Source organism: Pyrgilauda ruficollis, unplaced genomic scaffold (assembly GCF_017590135.1).
Source record: "Pyrgilauda ruficollis isolate IOZ18807 unplaced genomic scaffold, ASM1759013v1 scaffold86, whole genome shotgun sequence".
NCBI lineage: Eukaryota > Metazoa > Chordata > Aves > Passeriformes > Passeridae > Pyrgilauda > Pyrgilauda ruficollis.
Genome location: NW_024530599.1, coordinates 4,726,768 through 4,748,402, shown reverse-complemented (window position 1 = coordinate 4,748,402; position 21,635 = coordinate 4,726,768). Strand labels below are relative to the sequence as shown.

At 53.2% G+C, this 21,635-nt stretch overlaps 2 protein-coding genes across 4 annotated transcripts; one reads left to right on the top strand and one right to left on the bottom strand.

The window, feature by feature from the left end:
- Positions 1 to 6,539: 6,539 nt before the first annotated feature.
- Positions 6,540 to 16,350, bottom strand: ZMAT2 (zinc finger matrin-type 2). Its single transcript, XM_041488053.1, has 6 exons — positions 16,213 to 16,350; positions 12,272 to 12,365; positions 11,668 to 11,791; positions 10,572 to 10,645; positions 8,822 to 8,967; positions 6,540 to 7,348 (listed from the first exon to the last, which is right to left on the bottom strand). Exons 1-6 carry the CDS (start codon positions 16,348 to 16,350, stop codon positions 7,205 to 7,207), a joined length of 720 nt encoding a protein of 239 aa, XP_041343987.1. The 3' UTR covers positions 6,540 to 7,204.
- On the top strand, positions 16,349 to 21,488 carry LOC121364638 (histidine--tRNA ligase, cytoplasmic-like). Of its 3 annotated transcripts, XM_041488050.1 has the most exons (12): positions 16,349 to 16,531; positions 16,620 to 16,739; positions 17,085 to 17,180; positions 17,978 to 18,103; positions 18,250 to 18,357; positions 18,789 to 18,887; positions 19,193 to 19,286; positions 19,424 to 19,551; positions 19,636 to 19,878; positions 20,569 to 20,685; positions 20,992 to 21,138; positions 21,347 to 21,488. In XM_041488050.1, exons 1-12 carry the CDS (start codon positions 16,349 to 16,351, stop codon positions 21,401 to 21,403), a joined length of 1,518 nt encoding a protein of 505 aa, XP_041343984.1. In that variant the 3' UTR covers positions 21,404 to 21,488. The 3 variants fall into 3 exon arrangements, with proteins under 3 accessions (XP_041343984.1, XP_041343985.1, XP_041343986.1); XM_041488051.1 differs by lacking the exon at positions 17,085 to 17,180; XM_041488052.1 differs by lacking the exons at positions 16,349 to 16,531; positions 16,620 to 16,739 and having other exon boundaries at positions 17,057 to 18,099.
- Positions 21,489 to 21,635: the final 147 nt, after the last annotated feature.

Here is a 21,635-nt window from a genome sequence, read left to right as displayed (position 1 = left end):
CAGACTGGGGCAGGGATTGTCATCCTGGAGATCCTCCTGAGCTGCCAAATCTAGCTCTGAGTAGGGATGCCCCAGGGTCCTCCAGTGGTCCCAACACCACCGTGAACCTGGAAAGTCCCAGTCACTGAGCAGAGGTGAGTAGGTCACCAAAGCCAGGAAAGAGCTGCCCAGAGAGCCCAGGCTTCCAGAGCACACGTCCCAGATTTGTCAGGAGACACTTCTCACAGGTACCATGCCCAGGGGTGGATGGAGCAATGAAGGATGCTGGGACTCTATTCCTACTGGAAGTCCTTGTCCATGGGCTTTGCTCTGCAAGGTGCTGGAGTTGTTTACCACCCTGCTCTTCCTCTGCAGTAGTGCAGGAAGAACTTTTGCACCAGGCATGATGTGTTCATGAAGTTCCAGGGGGTTTTTATGTGAGGAGATGTTGCTGAGGTGACCAGCTCAAGGCTTACTACTGGTAGAAGGCACTTGACTCTCCTGGCCCACACAGACACACACAGGGACAACTCCCCCAGTCCCTTTGCCAGGGACAGATGGAAACTGAAACAGGCTCAGCTCTGAGCAGACCCTCCCTAGCTGTCACCTCCTTTTGAGCATTTTCAGGACATGGGGCCCAGTCCTGCTCAGCCTCTGAGGGAGCAGTTCTGACTCCCTGTAAGACACAGACTACAATGGCAGCTCAGGAAGCCAAGTCTCCCCTCTGGCTCTGGAGTGGGGGAATTTCTTGCAAACCCAAGCTGCCAAAGGAGCTGCTCTCATGGCTGGTGTCTTGTTCCACTTGAAGTAACAGACTTGGGATGCAAAGCAAAAGCAGGGGTGTCCCCATTATCCTGAGCTGGGACTACTCATTTTGCTGTGGGCATCCTCTTAGAGGGTCTCCCTAAAATGTCCTGAGGGAATGTCTCCTTTCTGCTGGGAAGGAAGAGGGAACAGTGAGCAGGAAAGAAAGGTGAGCAACAGTATGATGATTGCCTGGGGGAAGGGCAGAAGGTTTGTGAGAGAGGAGGTGACAGCTCTCCTCTGTCAGGCACCAGTGTGACTGGTGTTGGAATATCATGCACAACTCTTGTGCCTGAAGTTCTGAAAGGTTAAAAAACTGATTTAAGACTTGGAACAATACCTTACAGGGAGAAGTGTAAGTGAAACTGCCTGAACTCTGTGGAGAAAGAAACCAGAGGAGAAATGATGGTAGGGCCAGGAAGGTGTTACCAGGAGGAAGTGCTTTGGACATTTAGAAGAAATGCAGAGCCATGGCTTCAGCCTGACAGTGAGAGGGGACCAAGCTGTCAGGACTTTTAATGGTGTCTATGTCTTTTGGTGTCCACAGATCCACGTGAAACGAAAGATTCCCAAGTTCCCCAGTGTATCATGCTAAAGTGGGAAAACTGGGCCTGGGAAGAGTGGTTCTGATCGATCTCACCTCCTCCAGCAGAGAAATGAAAGATTCCCAAGTTCCCCAGTGTATGGGCCTGGGAAGAGTGGTTCTGATCGATCTCACCTCCTCCAGCAGAGAAACCACTGCAGCTCTTCCAGTCATGTTGAAGCTGGGACCCTAGTGAGGAGGCCAAGGGGCAGAAGTCAGAGTGGATGTTTCCTCTCCCCACAGACATCTTGCATCAACACCCAAACAAAAGCTGTGTGCCTGCAGTTCACGTTGAAGTCCCGCATCCCTAGGATAGGTTGGTGGTTTCAGAAGGGAAAGGCATGAAAAGGCATGTTCTCCTTTATCCCCATTACTAAAATTTAATTCTTCCAGTCCTGGACAGATATGGGGATGTTTCCTGTTTCCCTGTCCCTTCTTTCACTTCATCTCTCTGTCTCCATTCCCAAGATAGGGACCACCTCTACCCTCCCACTCTCCCCCGGCCCATGCCAGGGACTTTGTCTCCCTGAGACACACCCCACCATCTCCATCTTCTCCAGGGAGCTTTGCAGATGCTCCAGGCCTCCCTTTTCTCCCCCACCAGCCCTACTTCTTTCCTCTCTGTCTGAGAGATCAGTCATCGAGGGTGTCAACGCACACGCACCCGACTCCCCCGGGAGGATGGGGAGCTGGAAGCTGGGGGTGGTGTTCTGCTCTGAGAAGGCAAAGCTGCCATCAGCAGCCGCTTTGATCTGGAGACAATTACAGATGAGTGTAGGACCCTGCTCCACTCAGCCAATAAATAATGGAATTTCTGTGTTGACACAGACAGATTTCCCCCAAACTGTCAGAGAAGGGGAGACGGAGCGAGTGAACGGGAGCCCGAGAGGCTGGAGGGAAGGGGAGAGAAGCAGGAAGGGGAAGGAATGAAGTAGGCCTGTGGGAAAACAGGGAGAAGGCAAAATAAAAAGAAGTTTGGGAAGGCAACACTGATCACTGATGGGGGGAGCTGGGCAGGGAGGGGAAGAAGCCTAAGGAACACATATTTGTAGAGGGGAAGGAAAATCAAGACAGGAACTGTGGGTGGAAACGGGGTGGGGGGGAGTGCTGCATGCGCAGCTGGAAGCAAAGGGAAAAAAATCTGAAGGTGGAAAAGAAAGAGCAGGAGGAACAAAGGCATGGCAGTGTCCCCGGGGCTCCCCGGCTGCCTGGCAGATCACACGCTCTCCGAGCAGGGACCATATTCCCGCAGCCCTCCGCAGAGCGGCCCTGACCCCCCCGAGGCGCTCAGCACTGCGGAGCTGGCGATGGGGAGGCACGCATGAGTTGGTGAAATGGTGCCACTGGTGTGCAGCCAACAGCAGAAATTTGCTCTGAGATCACAAGTCCCTGAAAAACCTCCTGCGGATGGCCTGTCCCCATGCTCCCCCTGCTCCTCCCCATCTCCCTCTCCCTGCTCCCTCTCCAGCCTGGAGCTGTTTGTTCTCTGGCTGGTGATGGTTTTGTACTTCACTTACAACAGAGCAAAACCTCCCTTGTGCTCAGGAGCCCCACACCGAGCCCAGCAGAAACCATCCATCCAGCAATCCCCCAACCTGGATGCAGCAACAGACCTGACAGGGATGGGGGGCACTGGGGTTGTCTCCTTCCAGTTTAGAACACTCCAGAGCCCTACTTGTTCCCTCGTGGCCCCATCTGTGGCCTGAGCTGGCTCAGCCCCAGAAATTTTGTGTGTGGAGTATGGCCCAGCTTGCTGAGGTCTCCAGGCCAAGCACCACCTCACTGTGGGTGTCCCTGGTTCCCAGCTTGATCCTTTTTGCAACAGCCATCATCCAAGATTCCCACCCAAGCTCCAGATGGGAAGCAAATACCTCCCAGCCCAGGGATTCTCCCCTCTATACATCTTCATCTCGCCCTATCTCTGCCTCCCATCCCTTCCTCAACCAATGCCCAGAGAGGCTGTGGCTGCTCCATCCCTGGAAGTGTCCAAGGCCAGATTGGATGGGTCTTGGAGCAACCTGGGATAGTGGAAGGTGTCCCTGCCCATGGCAGGGGGTTGGAACTGGCTGATCTCCAAGGCACCTTCCAACCCAAACCATTCCAGGATCCTGTGATTCCTGTTCTCTTTTGCAGCAGCCCCAACTCTAATCAGGGTCTGAACCTTTGCCCTTGCACAGATCAGATTCTCCCCCTTGTTGCCGCCACACAAGGAAAGGACAGGATGCAGACTGGGCCAAGCATTGACTGATCCAGGTGGCTCTCAGTACACTGCTCTCCAGAGCTGAGAGGGAGCAGGAATACTGGCTCTGGAGTTGTGTGGGATAGTACCACAGCACTGATGGGACTGATGGGAGCGTGGGACACCCAGCAGCCTCCACAGAGCAGGGGTTGGTGGCACAGACTGCCAGCACCACTGCACCAGGTCAAAGCCAGGCAGGAGGCAGGATTTCCAGGGATATTGCCTATGGATGTTGTTCAGCTTTAACACTGGCAAGTGGCAGGAATGCCTGCCTAACTGGGGCAGCAGTAGCTTGTGGCCTGAGCAGTGGGAGGACTGGAGCTCCTGCCAAGCGCTTAAATCTTTCAGGATGTAAAACTGGTGTAAATTGCTGGAAAAACAGGTCTTTCTGATAATAAAGTCACAGGGAATGATTCAGCTAGCCCACACAGGGCCAGGCTGGGAGCCCTTCTCCAGAATCACTTCAGACCCCTGGTCCCACTCATCCTACTGGGATAGTGGGAATGCTGCTGCTGCTCCTCTGGTCCCAAGCAGGATGCATAGAGAGTGAGGGGAATGTGGTTTAGCAGGAATGGGTGGGGTTGAGGAAGTGCCCAGAAGCTTCCCAGGAAGGAAAGAAAGAAGAGCAGCTGGGTATTTGTGCTCAGCCTCTCCATGAGGCCTCAGCCCTTCATCCCAGGGTGAAGCCAGGGAAGATATCAGGAGAGGGGAAGTGGAGGTGGCAAGACAGATTTGTTTTTTTCTGGGGTCTGCTGTGATGCCTGAGTACTTCTCCAAACACTGTCATGAACATTTAGTGGGATGGAGATAAGGAAGGCTCAAGCTGAGCACAGTCCCCAGACCTCCTCCAGGTCCTCCACGCCACAGGTCACAAGGAAGTTGCACCTCTGCCCAGGCACTGGGAACAAGCACCAAGCTGGCTCCAGGCACCTCAAAGCACTTTCACATTGAGAGTAGGCAGGACATCCCAGCCTGGATGAGCAAACCATGCAAAACATCCCTCCTTACTCCACCAGATCCCAGTTTTCACTTGTGGAAGAGCTAATGCGAACCAGTAGGGACTGAGCACTTCGGTCACTGGTGAGGAGAAGAAGGGGAACTGCATAGCTGGGTCTTCTCTCTCTTCAAGTAAAACCCCAAGTCCTGACCCATCCAGCACCTTAAATTCAACATGGAGATAGCAAATGCTAGCAAGGAGTCACAGAGAACCACTGCTCCAGATTGGGGGCTGAGAGCCAGGAGTTAACGCCTTGCTAAGCAGCGGTGGGAGCAAAGAGTTAACATGGCTGGTACAGGGAATGTTATCTGTCTCTTCTCTAAATATTATTTCCTCCCATGAAACCAGCTTTTCATCCTTGGCTAGAGGCAGCTCCTGCTGCTGGGAATCCAGCAGGAGCTTGTATCTGCTGCTGCACACACCACTGCTCCCAGCAAGCTGCCGAGACAAAGAGCTGCGCTCCCCCGGCGCGAGCAGCCCCAGCACGGGGAGCTGGGGCTGGGGCTTTGGCCCCCAGGGTGCAGGTGGCCTCGGGATGGGCTTGGGGATGACAGGCTTTACACCAAAGAGGAATCTTGTTATTGAAAGCACTGTGCTGTGGAGGGATTTCCTCCCTGTCTTGCAGCGCCCAGAAGCGGCAGGCAGGGACAGGCAGGGCCCAGTGGCAGGAGGCTGTGCAAACCTCACCACCACCCCAGGAAGGTTTCTGTGGGGCTGCCCATTTCACACCTTACCCCTTGGATGTGCCAGGATGGACAAGAAGATCAGGATACACTGTGGGAAAACCAACACAGCAGTCACTGGCTCCAAGGTCACAAGCTAGAAAAGGTGGGGGATGTGGGGCAGCCTCTGCCCCTTTCTCAGCATCATCAACTGAGTGGCTGCATTGAGGGGCTGGGTGTCTGCAAAGCTGGTGGCTGGAATAAAATGGCTGCTGCTAAATCTTCTCTGAAACATCCTAAACTTTTAATGTGCATGAAACCATGGCAGCATCCCTTTCGCACCCCGGAGGGCACAAAGGCGCGAGCGTCTCTGCTCTCCCATTCAGCCGGAGCCACGTGCTGCAGCCTGAACAGCGCTAGGAACGTGGCTGGAATGAAAGTCGCCCTCCCAGCCCGTGTGCTCAGAGAGCCAAAGTCAAAGGATTGCCAAGTTAAAAGGGTCAAACCTCCAAGGACAGCTGTATCTGACTGGCTATATATCATTTCAATAGCATCTTCAACGGGGATTATAATCTGAATTGAAGCGGAAAGACCTGAGGCAATGAAGCTGTCAGCAGGCTAAGATTAAGGAATTAAAACAGCAGCACAACATTACAGGATTTGTTCTAGATGTATTAGAAAGAGCAGGCTAAACACTGCAGCCTTCCCCAGGCTGGAAATTTCATACGAGCACGGAGAAGGGCAAGCGCAAGGATTTCATCAATATACATAAAAAGAGAGAGGAGAGCGAGACAGAGCTACGAAAACCCAGCCATGCAAAATATAAATCCTAACTGCAGACGGAAATGAGTCACACAAGGTTTGACTGAGGTAAATAAAAGCAGAAATGAAGTGGATTTAGGGGAAGGTAGAGGTGAAAAGACACTGACAGCCAGTAGACAGGAAAAAAATGGCCCTTAATATACTAAGGCTGGTAAAATCTGGAATGCAGCCCAGCCTGTCTTGGATTGCCTGATGGGAATGAAGGTCCCCAGCCCTGAACTCCCTTTCCCTTCCATATTCTTACACCCATCTCCAGAATTACTTAAAAAAGCCAAGAATGATGGCAATGGTCTGCCTAGGGCAGCTGGGAGCTGAGCCAGGAGAGGAAGGCACACACCTCACCTCTGCCACCACTGGGTCCCCAGAAGGCCACCCCAGCTCTGTGCAGCTGGGAGACACCAGCAGCTCTTCCAAGCTCTCAAAATAAAGAAGGGATCAAACCCCCACCAAAGGGCCCATTAAAACATTCCATTTATTTCTGGCAAATTGTACACACCTTTCTTTCATTGGCTCTATCCTAGACCAGTAATGGGGAGGAATTTCTCCCCTGCCTTAAAGATACGGAAATTATGGGCTAAAACACAAAGAAAAGGAGGGAAGTCTCCCTTGCAGATAAAACACACAGGAAAGTTTCAGCAACCCAGACTCCATGCAGCCACCAGCTCTGCTCAGCACAAGCCATAAAGATGCACCTCTCACACTGCTTGCTGTGGCACATTTCCTTCATTATGAGCCTAAAAGCAAGTGAATCCCTCCCAGCATCTCAAACACAGCTTGGGTGACAAGTAGGGCCTGGTTGACAACTAGATTAATCCTGAACCAGGCCACCTGTGCAGAATGTGCACTTTATTGACAAAAAAATGTACCCAACAGAGCACTTCCCTGCACACACACGGCCACAGAGCAGCCAGATCTAGGACACAGAAGGAGAAGGGAAGCTAATGAGAGGCAGAGCTTGATCTGCAGCACAGGTAGAGTATGGAATCGCTTTTCAACTCTTCCAGCCAACTTCTACTGGGAGATTTACATACAAGTCCTCAATCAAGTCTTTGAAGAGTTATCCAGAGTTCCCTGGGTAAAAACAAGCTGTTTAGAGAAAGAGGAGAGTCCAGAGCTGTTCAGTGGCTCTTTTTGGTTGAGCCGAAACCAGAGAAACCCATCACAGCTGCCATTTCATCATCCTCTTCAAAGGTCAAATCTTCCTCCGCCCGCCTCTTCTTCTCTCTCTGCTTCTCCTTCTTGTAGGCTTTGGCCTTTTCCTCCTGCAGCAAGGGACACAACAGCAAAACAATTTGCACCTCCTGAGCTGAAGGAGTTTTGAGACAGCAGGTACTGCACAATTACCACAAATCCTGCCCACAGCAGCCAAGCTGTGCCTGAGGAAATAAACAGCAGAAATCCCGGCCTGCAGTCTTCAAGGAGAAAGTTCACCAGCGAATCCAGACCACCCCATTTCCCAGGCCAAGAGCAGAAACACACACACAAATAGGCAAAAGGAAGCATTATCAAACTCTCTCTTCTGAGCAAACATCACAGGTTTTACCTGGAATCAAGGCTGAGACAAGGAGCTGGTTTGAAAGCAGGAGGCCATTGCCTTGCCCAATGCTTTGTGCCAGTGACTGTGATGCCTGCTGGCTCTCAGCCTGGCAGAGTGACAGCTGCTCACTGGAACAGAAGCCGAGGCTCTGAGCGGCTTTGAAGGGGGTTTTGGCATCAAAGAGTTTGCGCTGCTCTAATCAAAGTGTTTTGCTCTGTGAGGATCATGAGCCCTGGAACAGAGCCAGGTTTGTACTGGGTGACACCGAAGCATGGCTTCAGCTCCCAACTTAGCAACTGCTCCCACCATGCTCATCACCATCCGCTGTGCTCCTGAACACAGCCGTGCCCTGGAGAAAGCTACATCAGGAATTGCTGCTGATTTAATTCTTGCCATCCATTGACTGACAGCTGCTTTTCAACCCACAGCACCCCTTTTGCTGCTGGGACACCTCCCTCCTGTCCCCCAAACGGATGGGGCTCAGCAGCACCACAGCCTGCCTGAGAGCAGAGCACAGGGCTGCTCTGTGAGCACCCCAAAGAGCTCCCCTGTGGTGAAGCAAAGCTCAGGGCTTGGGCAGGGAGACTCAAACAGGCAGTGATTTGTAACCTTGGGTTATGTGGCTGCTGATAGAGGAGAAGAACCCATAGAAGCTTCTCAACTATCAGAACTTCATGGAGTCTTCAAATAATTGATTTTCATGTTTACTAACATCTAAGTGCCAGTTTGAGAGAAATCTGCTGTCTTTTATCACCTCCTCACACATCTTGCACCACAGCATGCTGTTCACAAAGCCCTTCTACACTCAGGGAGGCCACACAGAAGCAAGTGCCCTGTGGAAGGGGATTCCAGCAATCCTAAGAGCTGTGGAAGATAATGGATGAAGATGCAGATCTGCTACCAGACCACACAAGTTCCAATGCAACTAGTGGGGGACAAAAAATGGACTTGTCCCGTTCTGAGTGGAAATATGAACCATCAAAAGTTATTCTCACACAGAAAGAGGGGAAAGGGTTTCTAGGAAGAGCAATACAAACTTTTCAAAAGCAGAAAAACAAACCCCATTCATAGGAGCAGATAAGAAGCCCGTGCTACCAAGAACAATGCTTCTGAGGAACAAGAGTAGGAACCAGGATTGATTTCCTCCCAAAACATGTTTCTGGGGAGCTTTGCTTCCTCGGCTGTTGACCAGACTCACCTCCTCACGGAGTTCCTTCATCCTCTCCTCAAAGTCATAATCCTTCTGCTTCTCCTCCATCTTCTTCTTGTTCACCTCAAAGCGTTTCTTCACCTGGTCCAGCGTGGAACGCTCCACCCGCATGGACATGCCCAGATTCCTCTGGTCTGGAGAACACGTGTGGAATCAGCAGTGTTCTGCACTAAGTCTCCATCCCTGATCCCAATTTAAACAGCACAGCACCACCTTCCTGCCTGTCACTCCCCTCAGAGCACCTTCCAGGGCCAGACTAAGGATTTCTTAGGTTGGGGAGGTGGGCTTTAGGGGGTACCATAACCCACACAACAATCCAAACACTACTTGTAACAAGAACACAGACTATTCTTCAAAGGTTCCTTATTTGGATGCTCCCTGTCATTTGCTCTGATGCCTCAGGAAATTTAATCTTGGACCAGTGGAATAAAAAAGGGTTGGAGTGTTGAAAAAGGAGCTAGAATAAAACTGACAGGCTGGCATCTCTCAGCTGTGGGCGATGCTAAACAAGACATGAGTGGCACTCAGAGATCCTGATTACACAGGACATTCCCAGCTAAAGCAGAGAATATAAAGTCAGGCCTCTGATTCAGTGGCTCTTCAGAGCAGATTCACAGTTTTTCACTTGTGGGTAAGCCTATGCTGACGGGGCCACCCCCAGAAATGCCTCCAACCCACATTCCTGAGGGGATCCACTCCACTGTTCACTCCAGCAGCCCTGCACAGGTTTGTCCCAGGGATGCAGCAGCACTTGGAAGCTTAAACTACACCAGGAATTAGTAAAAGGGCTACCAAGAACAAGCAGGTTTGAGCTAGATTTACTGACAGGTTTAAAAGTTCCCAGACATACTCATATACTAAAGCACTGTGCAACCAGCCACTTTCCAATCCCAGTTCAACCCTACAACTCACACCCATCTATGCAGCCATGCCAGGATTTTTGATTCCAGATTCTCTCCTATGAACTTCTCGCTCATCTCCCAGCCTGTCAAACAAGGCATGTCAGCACCTTCCTCCCATTCACATAAAAGCACAGGTTTTTAAAACACTGTGTTTTCTTTTCTGAGCTACAGAAAACCAGTCCTCAGGTTTCTACTGAGCTTCCTGCTCTCAAACAGCCCCGTGTGCAGGTTCAGAGCACACACATCCCTGCCTTTTTGTAAAGGGGTGATTTTCTGACATCCACAAGGAGCCAAAAATACCTTCATGAGCAGGAACAACATGCAAAGTGTGTCAGTTCTGTCCTGTTGCTCCTTTACTTCCTCTATATTCCCCCCTCTCTGAACATGTCAAGAAGTAATATCCACAGTCAGATCAATGAGGGTATAGTCCTGATCCATACTCTGGAGCTCAGGCACCAGCCAGTTCTGAGCTTATACTCAACTTCTACAAAGAGAAGTTTCTGATCCAAAAATAAGCCAGTCCCAGGTATTTTACTTACCTAGGTACTTCTTTACAGTTTCAGTGCTGTAAAAAGCCTCTCTCCAGACTTACAAACCAGAGTACACCAGTCACTGCTTCTGCTGGGCTTATTCCATTAAAATGGTCCAGCACTCTGGAAGGTGTCAGGAGATAAGGGCAGCACCTCCACAGCTCTCATGATGAGCTTCTACATCCTGATCTCCTAAGCTCCCTGATCCATAGATAAGTGTTCAGCACTCAGACATGGATGATGCACAAAAGGAACAGTCCCTCCAACTCAACCAACCCTCCAATGAGGCAAAGAAATGGTCCTTACGTTTTTTGCCATTGATGTGATCCAAGAAGTTGATGGAATCCTTCACCACACAGTCACATACATTACAGTAATACCTGTCAGGAGAGACAGAAAAAATGAACCCCAAAGCATGACACAAAGCTCAACCCACAGAAGAGACAACCTGCATGTCACTGGGGACACAGGACACCTCTGCAAGACAAGAGAGCCCCAGTGAAGAGCAAGGGCAAGGGCACACCCAATGGACAGGGCTGCCATGGAGGTACTGACCCTGACACCCCTCTGACCTGATAGAAACCAAATTCTGAGCTGCTCTGCAAGACACCAGCCACAGCATCTTCCCCTTCCAGCCACACCCTGCTGGGTGGGATGGACTTTGTGACACAGACTGCCCTCCCCCAAGGCAGGGCTGGCCACAGCCCAGGTTTCTATTCCACAGCCCTCTCACCTGGCTGCAAAGAAAGTGCTACCACCCCTATCACCTCACAGTGCAACTCCCTGATGAGCACAGCTGTTCCTTCTGTCCACCTTAAAAGCTGCTGCAAAAGTCAGGGAAAAAACCTGCCATCCCTGGATGCTGGCCAGGGCTGCACATCTCCCTGGCACTACTGCCCAGGGAGACATTAACAGGTTCACTCCTGAGGTGACACAAACTCAACACATTCTTTTTGTGCTTAGGGTGAGCTCAGAACCCTTTCAGACTTTGGTGGAACATGATTCACACAAACAGTGGCCAAACACCATTCCTAAGAACAGCTGTCTGGATGTTTCTCCCATTCCCAGTGCACAGACACCCCAATGAGCAGCAGTCCTGGTCTCAGTGCAAGCAGGCCTGGTTAAAGACCCAAGCAGGTAGCAGAGATCTGCCTCTGTTGCTTCTACACATGGGCAACACTGATACCAAGGAACAATGTCCAAAGGGGCTCAGCCTGCTGGGTCTGTTCCATATGTTACCCCAGGAGAAACAGTTTAGGTGTAGAAAAATGCAACCCCACCATCCCAGGCTCCAAACACAGAAGGACAGCAGCTCCTGGTGCCCTGTGAGGGGTCCCTGCTGTGTCACAGCTTCCCAGTCTAACCAGCATGACTCTGAGACCTCAACAAGACCACAACCTACCCTCCCATCTCAGACTGAGGGGTAGTTTTGGTGATGACAATGGTTTTCCCCAGCTTGGATTCCAGGTCCACTTTGTAGTCTCGGTGCCGCAGAAGCTCCCTTTTGACAGGCTGAGCTGGTTTGCCTAAAACATAAACCAAAGGTCAAGCTTGACATGCTGGATTTCATATTCCCCTTAGTGCAGAGGGACCTGCTGGCTATCTGGGACTACCTGATCCATGCAGAAAATGCACCTTTGTTTTTAAATCAGTAAAGGATATAATTTCCTCCTCACTGTTTCCTGGCTCCTATTAGAACCAGGTATCTCTGAGGTATCTCCAGCTCTGACTTGAGTCATATTCTGAGATCTTGTTTCCAGAAACTGACTGTTCCCCTCCTTCCCTAAAGAAGAGTCAGCACCTGGAAAGGTTCTCAGTAATTTATTTTGTCAAAAAAATATACTCAGTGGCAAACAAAGAAGAAAGGGAAGGAGTAAGCCAGCTCTTCCCCTTTGGGATTCAACTTCTCACTGCTCTCTCCCTCCCAAATTCCAAGGGTTTGGGAGCCTCACTGGCTCACTGGAGCCAACCCAGCACAGCTAGCCTGGAGCCAGCACACTGCTCACCATCTTTCTTTTCTCTCTCCTCCGTGAGCCGCTTCTCTGCGAGTTTCTCATACTCATCCTTGTCCCACTTCCGGCGGAAGTCCAGGTTCTTGATCTGGGAGGGAAACAAAGTTCATTAACATTTATTATACAGTCTGATCACCTCTGAGGGGGTAAAGAGGGGAAATCACTTGGCCTGTGAGGCCACTGCAGAAAATTAAGAGAATTATACTATATCCTCTGTTTTCCATCCAGGAATTATGGATGTGGTTTAAGATAATCACTCGCGGCATGCCTCTAGCTACTACTAGAATAATTTCAGAGCACTAAAAGAAGAAATGAGTTGATTTTAACAGCTCCTGAGATGATCATCCAGGCTTATGCCTTGAAAAATCAGACTCGAATGGGATTGAAACTGATGGATCTCAGACCTGGGAAGTGGCCCCTGACAAACACAGCAGCAGATTACACCTCTCCTTCTTCCAGAAGCCAAAAGAATCCAAGCTGCAATGTCAGACAAGGAAGCTGCAAAACACAGCCTGAGCTACAGAGACTGATTACCCTGCAGGAGCAGGGAAGGCTGTGCCTGTCTGCTCTCAGCAGTGTCTACGTGTTGCAGGCATCAAAGTGCCGAGCTCGCCATGAAATCACAGGCCACGGTGTGGGATTTCCAAGTGAGCACATGTACAAGCAAATCAGAACAAGCTCTGAAACCCTGTCTGTCAAGGCAGGGCTTGGAGGTACCAGGGAAGCACCTGTACAAAATCCACAGGTTTTGCTGTCCTCCTCCTGCAGCTTCACATAGAAAAGGGCAGAAACACCTCCAAGGCATGCTGGCCCTTTGGGAGCTCCACAGAACTATCTGCAAGTGACAGGATACTTTAATAGATTCCTGGAATGGTTTGGGTTGAAGGGACCCTAAAGATCATCTTGTTCCACAGGCAGGGACACCTTCCTGTAGCCCAGGTTGCTCCAAGCCCCATCCAACCTGACCTTGAACACTTTCAGGGATGGGGCAGTCACAGCTTCTCTGGGCAACCTGTGCCAGGGCCTCATCACCCACAGAGGGAAGACTTTATTCCCAGTATTAAATCTAACCCCATTCTCTGGGAGTGGGAAGCCATTCCCCCTTGTCCTGTCACTCCATGCCCTTGTTCAAAGTCCTCCTCCAGCTCTCTTGGAGCCCCTTTAGGCACTGGAAGGTGCTCCAAGGTCTCCCCGGACAGAGATTGGTGTTCAGACTACCCCAGGCTGAACAGCCCCAGCTCTCTGTCTCCAGAGCAGAGGGGCAGCAGCCCTTGGAGCATATCCATGACCTCCTCTGGGCTCATTCCAACAGGTATATGCCTTTCCTATGCTGGGGCACAGGAGCTGGACACAGCATGTGCATGAAGATGAATTCAGGTGAGGCTGAATTCAGGTGAAGCTGGCATTGAAGAAACCAAAGACTTCTTTTTTTGGGTGGATTTCACTCAGTCCCCAATGCTGAGGGCAGAAGTGATTGGAGAATTCCTATTCCACTCACATCCACTCTGACCAACCCAGCTCAAGCTCTTCCCAGCATTTGCCCCATCTGCAGCTCAGCCCCCTACACCTGAGATCAGTCATGGTTTCACTCAGCCACTTCCTGAATTTCCTGAGCAGATAACCCCGCTTTGGATAGAGCTGCATTTCCCTCAGCATGGCAGGGAGAGCCTCTCAGTTTCACATTAAAGAAAGGACAAGATGTATTTAAAACACCTCCGGGGGAGAAGGACCCCCCTCACCCCACACCCCACCGCCTTCTCCGTTCAGCCAAATCGAGAATCCAATCACAATCCAAAGGACACAAATCCCATTTGGAGCTACAGCAGCAGCACAGCCATTTAAAGTTCTCTCCTCTGGCAATCCTTCAAATGGAACGAACAACTACTGATAGGGATGAAAATGCCTTGGGGAGGCGTAGAAAAATTCTCATTTATTCCCAGAGCTTCTTAAGCACTTTAAGGATGTCGTAACAGGTTTTATTAACCACCCTGAGCAAAAGAAAAGAAAATATCACTGAGTGTAAATTAACGTTTGGGGGTATTTTCCAGACTCTCCTGCATGCCAGGCATTATCACAAATCGTAGCTGGTGGGAGCCTGCAGAGGGGGAGGTTTATTAGCTGCTTCTCTCTCCTGTTGCAATAAAAGGAAAATAGTCTTTTGCAGCTCTTTTACCAATCTGCCTCATCCAGGCGTGGGGAAAGGAATTAAACTAAACTGCGTGACAAGATCTTGGTTGGACAATATTTGAAGGGATGTTTCTGAATTGCTCTGGTGGAGGCAAAGGGGCTGTAAGCCCCCAAAATCTTTATCTCAGAGCTGTTTTGGGTGACAGAGAATATTTCCCAAATTAATAACAACGACTAATAACCAGAAGTGCCCCACAGCCTCCTGGTCCCTCTGGAGATGGACACCAATGGTGTGCTCAGCATCAGCACCAAAGCCTGTGAAACAACACAGGAGTCTCAAGCCAGGCTCAATCCAACAGGAATTCTCAGCTGGCAATAAGCCACAGGCCCCACCTCCCTCACAGGCAGACATCCTGCTCCTGACCTCCCCCACTTCATGGAATCAATCCTGGAATGGATTGGAAGGAACCTTGAAGACCAGCCAGTCCCATCCCCTGCCAAGGGTAGAGACACCTTCCACTATCCCAGGTTGCTCCAAGCTCCATTCAGCCTGGTCTTGAACATTTCCAGGGATGGGGCAGCCACAGCTTCTCTGGGCAGTGCCAGTGCCTCACTTCTCAGTAAGTGGCTTCAAGGAAGGAAAGATGGGCCAAAACCCCTCCAAAACACAGCCCTGTGCTGCTGACAGCTTTGGGATGTCACTGCAGGTGTTCCAACAGCCTGGCTCTCCACTCAGGTTACACCTGCAGCACCTACCTTACCCATCCCATTTTAACACTCACAGAATCATTTAGGTTGAAAAAACCTCCAGAACCATCAAATCGAAGCTGTGATAGATCCCCACCTTGTCACCCAGTCCAGAGCACTGAGTGACACATCCAGTCAGTCCTTGAACACCTCCAGGGATGGTGACTCCACCACGTCCCTGAACAGCCCCTTCCAGTGCTGGACAGCCCTTTCTGGGAAAAAAACTCCTCCTAATTTCCAACCAAACCTCCCCTACTGCAACTTTTGAGGCTGTTTCCTCTCATCCTGTTGCTGGTTCTCTGGGAGCAAAGCCCAGCCCACACCTGGCTGCACCCTCCTGTCAGGGAGTTGCAGAGATGTTTCTCCATCAGGCCAGGAAAAAGGCGACCCTTTCCCTGGGGAGGGAAGGGAAGGGAAGGGAAGGGAAGGGAAGGGAAGGGAAGGGGCCACCTGTACAAGCCATCGCCCAGACCCTGCAGATGGGTGGGGGTCCCTGCCAGGGGGCTGGAGGTGAGTGGGCACCTCCACCCGGAGGCAGCTCAATCTCCTCATGCTGGGACAGACAAAGGTCTGGCCCTTGGACGGGAGGATCACAGAACCACTGCGATTGGAAAAGTCCTCTGAGATCATCGAGTCCACCCTGTGACCCAACACCACCACGCGACCCGCACGAGGGCTCTGAGCGCCACGTTCTGCCGCGTCTCAAACACCTCCGGGGACGGCGACTGCACGGCTTCACTGTGGGCGGGATCGCGCTGGGGCCACCCCGCTCCCAGCCCCGAAGGTGTCAGGAGAACCCTAACCTCCCACCGCCCACACACACAGCTGTATAGAGCAGGGATGAGCCCTCTCCCACCCCACACACACCCGCCCACCGCGGCACCCCCGGCCCCGCCACATCCCTCATCCCGCGGCCTGGCAGCGGCCCCGAGCGCGGCGCGGCGGGGCCCGGCCCCCGGCCCTGCCAAGCCCGGTGGGAGCAGCGAGGGCGGCCGAGCGGCCGTCAGCCCACACTCTGAGGGCAGCCCACAGTCCGAGGGCACCCCGGCGGCAGCACCTACCCCGCTGCCCGACGCCATGGCGAGCTGAGGGCACAGCACCGGGAACTGTCGCGCGGCGCCGTAAAGCGCGGCCGCCCGTGCAGTCACGTGCTCCGCGCGGTCACGTGCCGGCGCTCCCGGTGTCCCGGTGCCGGCCATGCTGCGCCTCGGCCCCTTGGCCGCCGCCCGATGCCTACCGGGCCTCGGGCCGCTGTGCCTCGCTGGGAACCGCGGCAGCTTCGCCCGGTCCTGGCTGCCGGCCGGTGACCGCGGACCCCTGTCCCGGCAGGTGCGGGCGGCGGCGGGTGGCGAGCGGTTGCCGGTGCTGAAGACACCCAAGGTAAAGGCGGAGGGCGGGAGTGGCGCCGGTGAGTACCGAGTGTTCCCCCACGCCCTTGCCGCTGACGGCCGCTCTGTATCCCGGGCAGGGCACCCGCGACCACCCGCCGGCGCAGGCGGCGCTCCGAGAGCGGCTCCTGAGCGCCGTGGTGTCCTGCTTCAAGCGGCACGGCGCGGCCGCCATCGACACCCCCGTGCTGGAGCTGCGGGTGAGGCGCGGCGGGAGCTCCCTTCGCCCCTGGTGTGGGGAGCGGGCCCCGGGGGCTGTGGGTCCCCTCTGTCCCTCCTGTGGGACCGGGGAGCGACCCCCGTCCCCGGGGCTTCGGACGGGTTTGGGAGCTCCCTCCGTGCGGGGCATGGCCGGGTGGGGAGGGCAGCTGGACAGTCACTCTTGGTTCTTTTTGAGGGGGACGGGGAGGTGGGCTCAGGTCCGAGGGGGCTGGAGGGGGTTTGTGTGTAATGCCCGGTTCGTGGGGACCCTGCTCTGTGCCCCATCTCGGGGGACCCTTCAGCCCAGAGCCACCCCGGTCACCAGCCCCTTTGCCCCTCTCCAGGAGACGCTGGTGGGGAAGTATGGGGAGGGAGCGAAGCTCATCTACGAGCTGCAGGACCAGGGAGGGGAGCTGCTGGCCCTGCGCTACGACCTCACCGTATCCTGTGCTCCCAAGGGGATGGTGGCACCTTGAGGGGATGGTGGCAGACCAAGGTAGTGGCCACCTCTGCCTTGAGGGATCGCTCTTACCCTGGCCTGCCTGCAGGTCCCGTTGGGGTGGTGGCAGCCCCCTTGGCCATCCCAGCTGGTCTGGCTGTCATTGTCATGACTCCACACCATCTCCCAGCCAGGCCCACAGCAAAGTCCCTTCCCGCTGTGGACATGCACCAGTATGTTCCACTGTACTGGTTCTATCTCCTCACACTTACAGTCCCCACCTCTGCTGTGCCCATCCCACCTTGCTAGTGCCACCTGGAAAGGTGTTTGCTGCAGGTGTCCATCCCAGGCTTTCTCAACCTCCACGTCTCAACAAATCTCTCCTTCAGTGTCCATGTAGCTGTGCCATGCACTGAATTCCCACTGATCCCACTGTGAGAGGGTGGAATGATGAGAGGGTGTCCTTGTGTATGTGACATTGTCACACAGTGGGTCTGAGGAGGAAATGGAGCTGTCCTAGTGTTGAAGGAGCTCTGGTGGTTCATTGTACTCATCGTCAGCCTGGGGGATGATCTCCTCAGAGGTCATGGAGTTACAGAGTATCACAAGTTGGAAGGGATCTGCAAGAACTGTTGAAGTGCAGCTCGTGACCCTGCACAGGATGCCCCAAGAATCTCACCATGATTGTGAAAAAGTTGGGAAGCAGCTGGCACAGGGAAGGGGCAGTGGGAGGCTTTGGGTTCAGCTTCTACAGCTCTGGGGATCTCCATGTTCCCATCCTTAACTCCTCGGGCCCAGGTGCCCTTTGCTCGCTACCTGGCCATGAACAAGATCACCAAGATGAAGCGCTACCACGTCGCCAAGGTGTACAGGAGGGACAACCCGGCCACCACCCGCGGCCGCTACCGCGAGTTCTACCAGTGCGTGAGTGTTGTGGTGGCCGGTGCTGCCACCAAGGCCACGAGGCCAGCAGGGTTTTCCCACTCCAGCTGCTGCAGAGCAGCAGGGTGTGCCTGGCTAAGGCCCCCCCTGGCTCTGCCAGGAGCTCCCATCACTTGTTCTGCCCCCAGGACTTTGACATTGCCGGGCAGTTTGACCCGATGATTCCCGATGCCGAGTGCCTGAAGATCGTGCACGAGATCCTGAGTGACCTGCAGCTTGGGGACTTTGTCATCAAGGTGAGACTGGGTGGGTTCTTCTGTGGGAAGCAGTGGTCATTGTTCTGTGGTTTTACACAGTAGCACCTGCTCCCACTCTAAGGCCTGACCCAGAAGTTCATCCCACGTCTCTGTCTCCTCATGGTGTATATGCCAAGGCTGGACCTCAGTTTGGGCATGCCTTAAGCTGGGAATACCAGGAGTTCTCTTGAGGCTGCAGTCAGCAGAGTTTTCTCCAGGAATAACCACAGTCTGCAGAATTCCAGTAGCTGACTAGATCCATATAGTCACAGGGTGGTTTTCTTACCTCTACACCTTCTCTTCCCACGGAATTTGGGTGCTGGGCGAAAGGCATGAAGAAATGCCAATAGCTGCAGCTTCCCACACACTAGGAAAAAAAGAAATCACATCAGAGGGTGCCCCTGAGGTAAATGTGCCTCTCCCTCCCCCAGGTCAACGATCGTCGGATCTTGAATGGTGTGTTTGCTGTCTGTGGTGTTCCAGAGAGCAAGTTCATACCTGCCTGCTGCACCGTGGACAAGCTGGACAAGGTCAGCATTGGGCTCATGGGGAGACACTTCTGGTCTTGGGATGGATGTCTTAGGCTGGGCAGTGTTGTGGCTGTTCCTGTTGAGAAGAGTTTCACAGCAGCTGAGTTGGGGTCTGTAAAGGATTAGAGGAGTTCTTGGGCCTGGTTAAGAATAAAGCCTGGTGATTTGTTAAAAATTCCTGTGAGAGAGAGGCATGGTTAGTAAGATTGCTGACTGTTCCACACAGTTGTGCACATGTGGGCTGATGGAGGCAGTGGGTGAGGAGAACGTCCTGCAGCAATTGATGCCCTTCTCTCCCCCCACAGGTGCCATGGGAAGAAGTGAGGAGTGAGATGGTGGGAGAGAAGGGGCTCTCTCCCGAGGCTGCGGATCGCATCGGGGAGTATGTCCAGCTCCACGGTGAGCACCACGGGGTGCTGCCCTTGGCCTTGTTCTGGGCTGGGGGTGGAAGGTGCAGGGCACAGACCCGGCTGGCCGGGGCCACGGTGCCGGGCGCCGCTGCCCTGGCACACCTGAGGCATGGCTGGTCCCCGCAGGTGGGCTGGACCTGATCGAGCAGCTTCTCCAGGACCCAAAGCTGTCCCAGAACAAGGTGGCCAAGGAAGGGCTGGGGGACATGAAGCTGCTGTTTGAGTACCTGACGCTGTTTGGCATCACAGGGAAGGTGAGGAGGTGTGGGGGCAGGAGGGGGCTGCCCGGGTGGGCCCTGGCGAGCAGGCGGTGACGGGGCCGCCCTTGTGCCCTGCAGATCTCCTTCGACCTGAGCCTGGCGCGGGGCCTGGACTATTACACGGGGGTGATCTTTGAGGCTGTGCTGCTGCAGCAGGAGAACGAGCACGTGGAGGAGCCGGTCAGCGTTGGGAGCGTGGCTGGGGGCGGCCGCTATGACGGGCTGGTGGGCATGTTTGATGCCAAGGGCCGCAAGGTGCCCTGTGTGGGGGTCAGCATCGGCATCGAGCGCATCTTCTCCATCCTGGAACAGAGACTGGAGGTAGGTGATGCAGGCAGTGCATTGGGGAAGGCTCTCGGAAGCCAAATATTGTTTATTATTCTCCAGCTCCACAGTGCTCAAGGGAAGATAATTTTGGGGGAGACGGTGGTGCTTCCCATGCCTAAATATCGATGCACAGAAGATAAGAGTCCTTTTATGCAGCCCGTCAGGGTGCAGGTGTGGGCAGCTGAGGGCAGCATTCCTTAGGAGATGTCAAGGAAATGTTAGAGACAGCCTTGAGCTCTGGGCCTGACTCTGAGCTTTGTGCCCCAGTCACTTTGTTCTCATGTCTTGCCTCTGAAGTTTTCTCTCCTGGGGATTCTGAAGCAATGAATTTGGTAACAGCTCTAAACTCACTCTAATAAACCCCAGGAAAGCCTCTGTGGAGATTCATCATTCTGTGTTTGGTTCCAAGCCTGTGATTCCTTGCAAGTGAAGCTTAGGCAATGTGTTTGTACCTGAAGAATCAAAGGAGGCTGGGAAGCTGTCCAGGAGGTTGGCCAGGGTCCCCAAGGAACAGCAGCACACAATTAAGTAGTGTGACACAATGCAGGATCTCTGGGGGGCTCATTAAAGGTGGCCAGGTTGTCACTGACTGAGTTAAGGTCTGGAGATAGATGAGGTGGGGTGTTGTGAGCTGCAGATTCCCACGGAGTCACTCCCATCAGTGTCCCTTGTCTGTCCCTTCAGGCTTCTGGGGAGAAACTTCGAACAACTGAGACCCAAGTGCTGGTGGCTACACCACAGAAACACCTGCTTGCTGCCAGAATGAAGCTCATCTCCGAGCTGTGGGATGCAGGGATCAAGGTAAGGAATGACTTGGGCTTGGCAGTGTCACAGGTGAGGGAGGGAGAGCCTGAAGGGAGCTGTAGCACAGCAAGACCAACTCCATTAGTTGTGTGTCTCTCCAAGATCTGGGCCTGTCTGAGATCACAGTCATTCAGGTTGAAAATGACCTCTAAGATCATCAAGTCCAACCTTTAGGTCTAGGCAGCAGAGAAGAACAGCCCAGAGCAGTAAAGTGATTGCCGCAGGGTTTGGTTTTGGTGCTTTACTGCAGTATCCATCAGAGCAAAGCTGGGTTAGTGGTTCACCCTTCTCATTCCCTCCTAGGCAGAGATGCTGTACAAGAAGGATCCTAAATTGCTGAAGCAGCTGCAGTATTGTGAGGACACAGGGATCCCCCTCGCTGCCATTGTGGGTGAGCAGGAGCTGGCAGATGGAGTTGTCAAGCTGAGAGATGTTGCAACAAGAAAGGAGGTGAGAATGCCCTTTTACACCAGATTGTAAAGTACTTCCAGACTCTGGAGATCACTGAAGAGCTCTGGGTTTTCTCTCAGTGTTACTTTGGGAGGCCATAACACAAATCTATTGGGTGACTCCAGAAAACCAGTCACAAATTGCATTGGTATCCTCACTTAAGTCCTTAAAAGTGCTCTTCTCTACTGCTGCTCTATCTGCTTTGTAGGTTAATATCCCCAGAGAAAAGCTTATTGATGAGATCAGGAGAAGGCTGGAGCCCTGAGGACTCCCCTGGCTGGAGCTGCTTGGCAGAGCTGCTGCACAACTGGAGCCCTGCAGCGCCCTCAGCCCCTCCCTGCAGCTGCGGTCTGCTGACATCCACTGGCCTAAGGCTCATTGCCTCGGCTCGGGCAGTGAGAACTGAGGAGTAAGACGGTTTGAAAGGCTACGGACGGTGCAGTCACCAGGTTAACCTAATGGTTAGCTTCTCTGAAGGCCAAGTTCGTGGGTTCCTA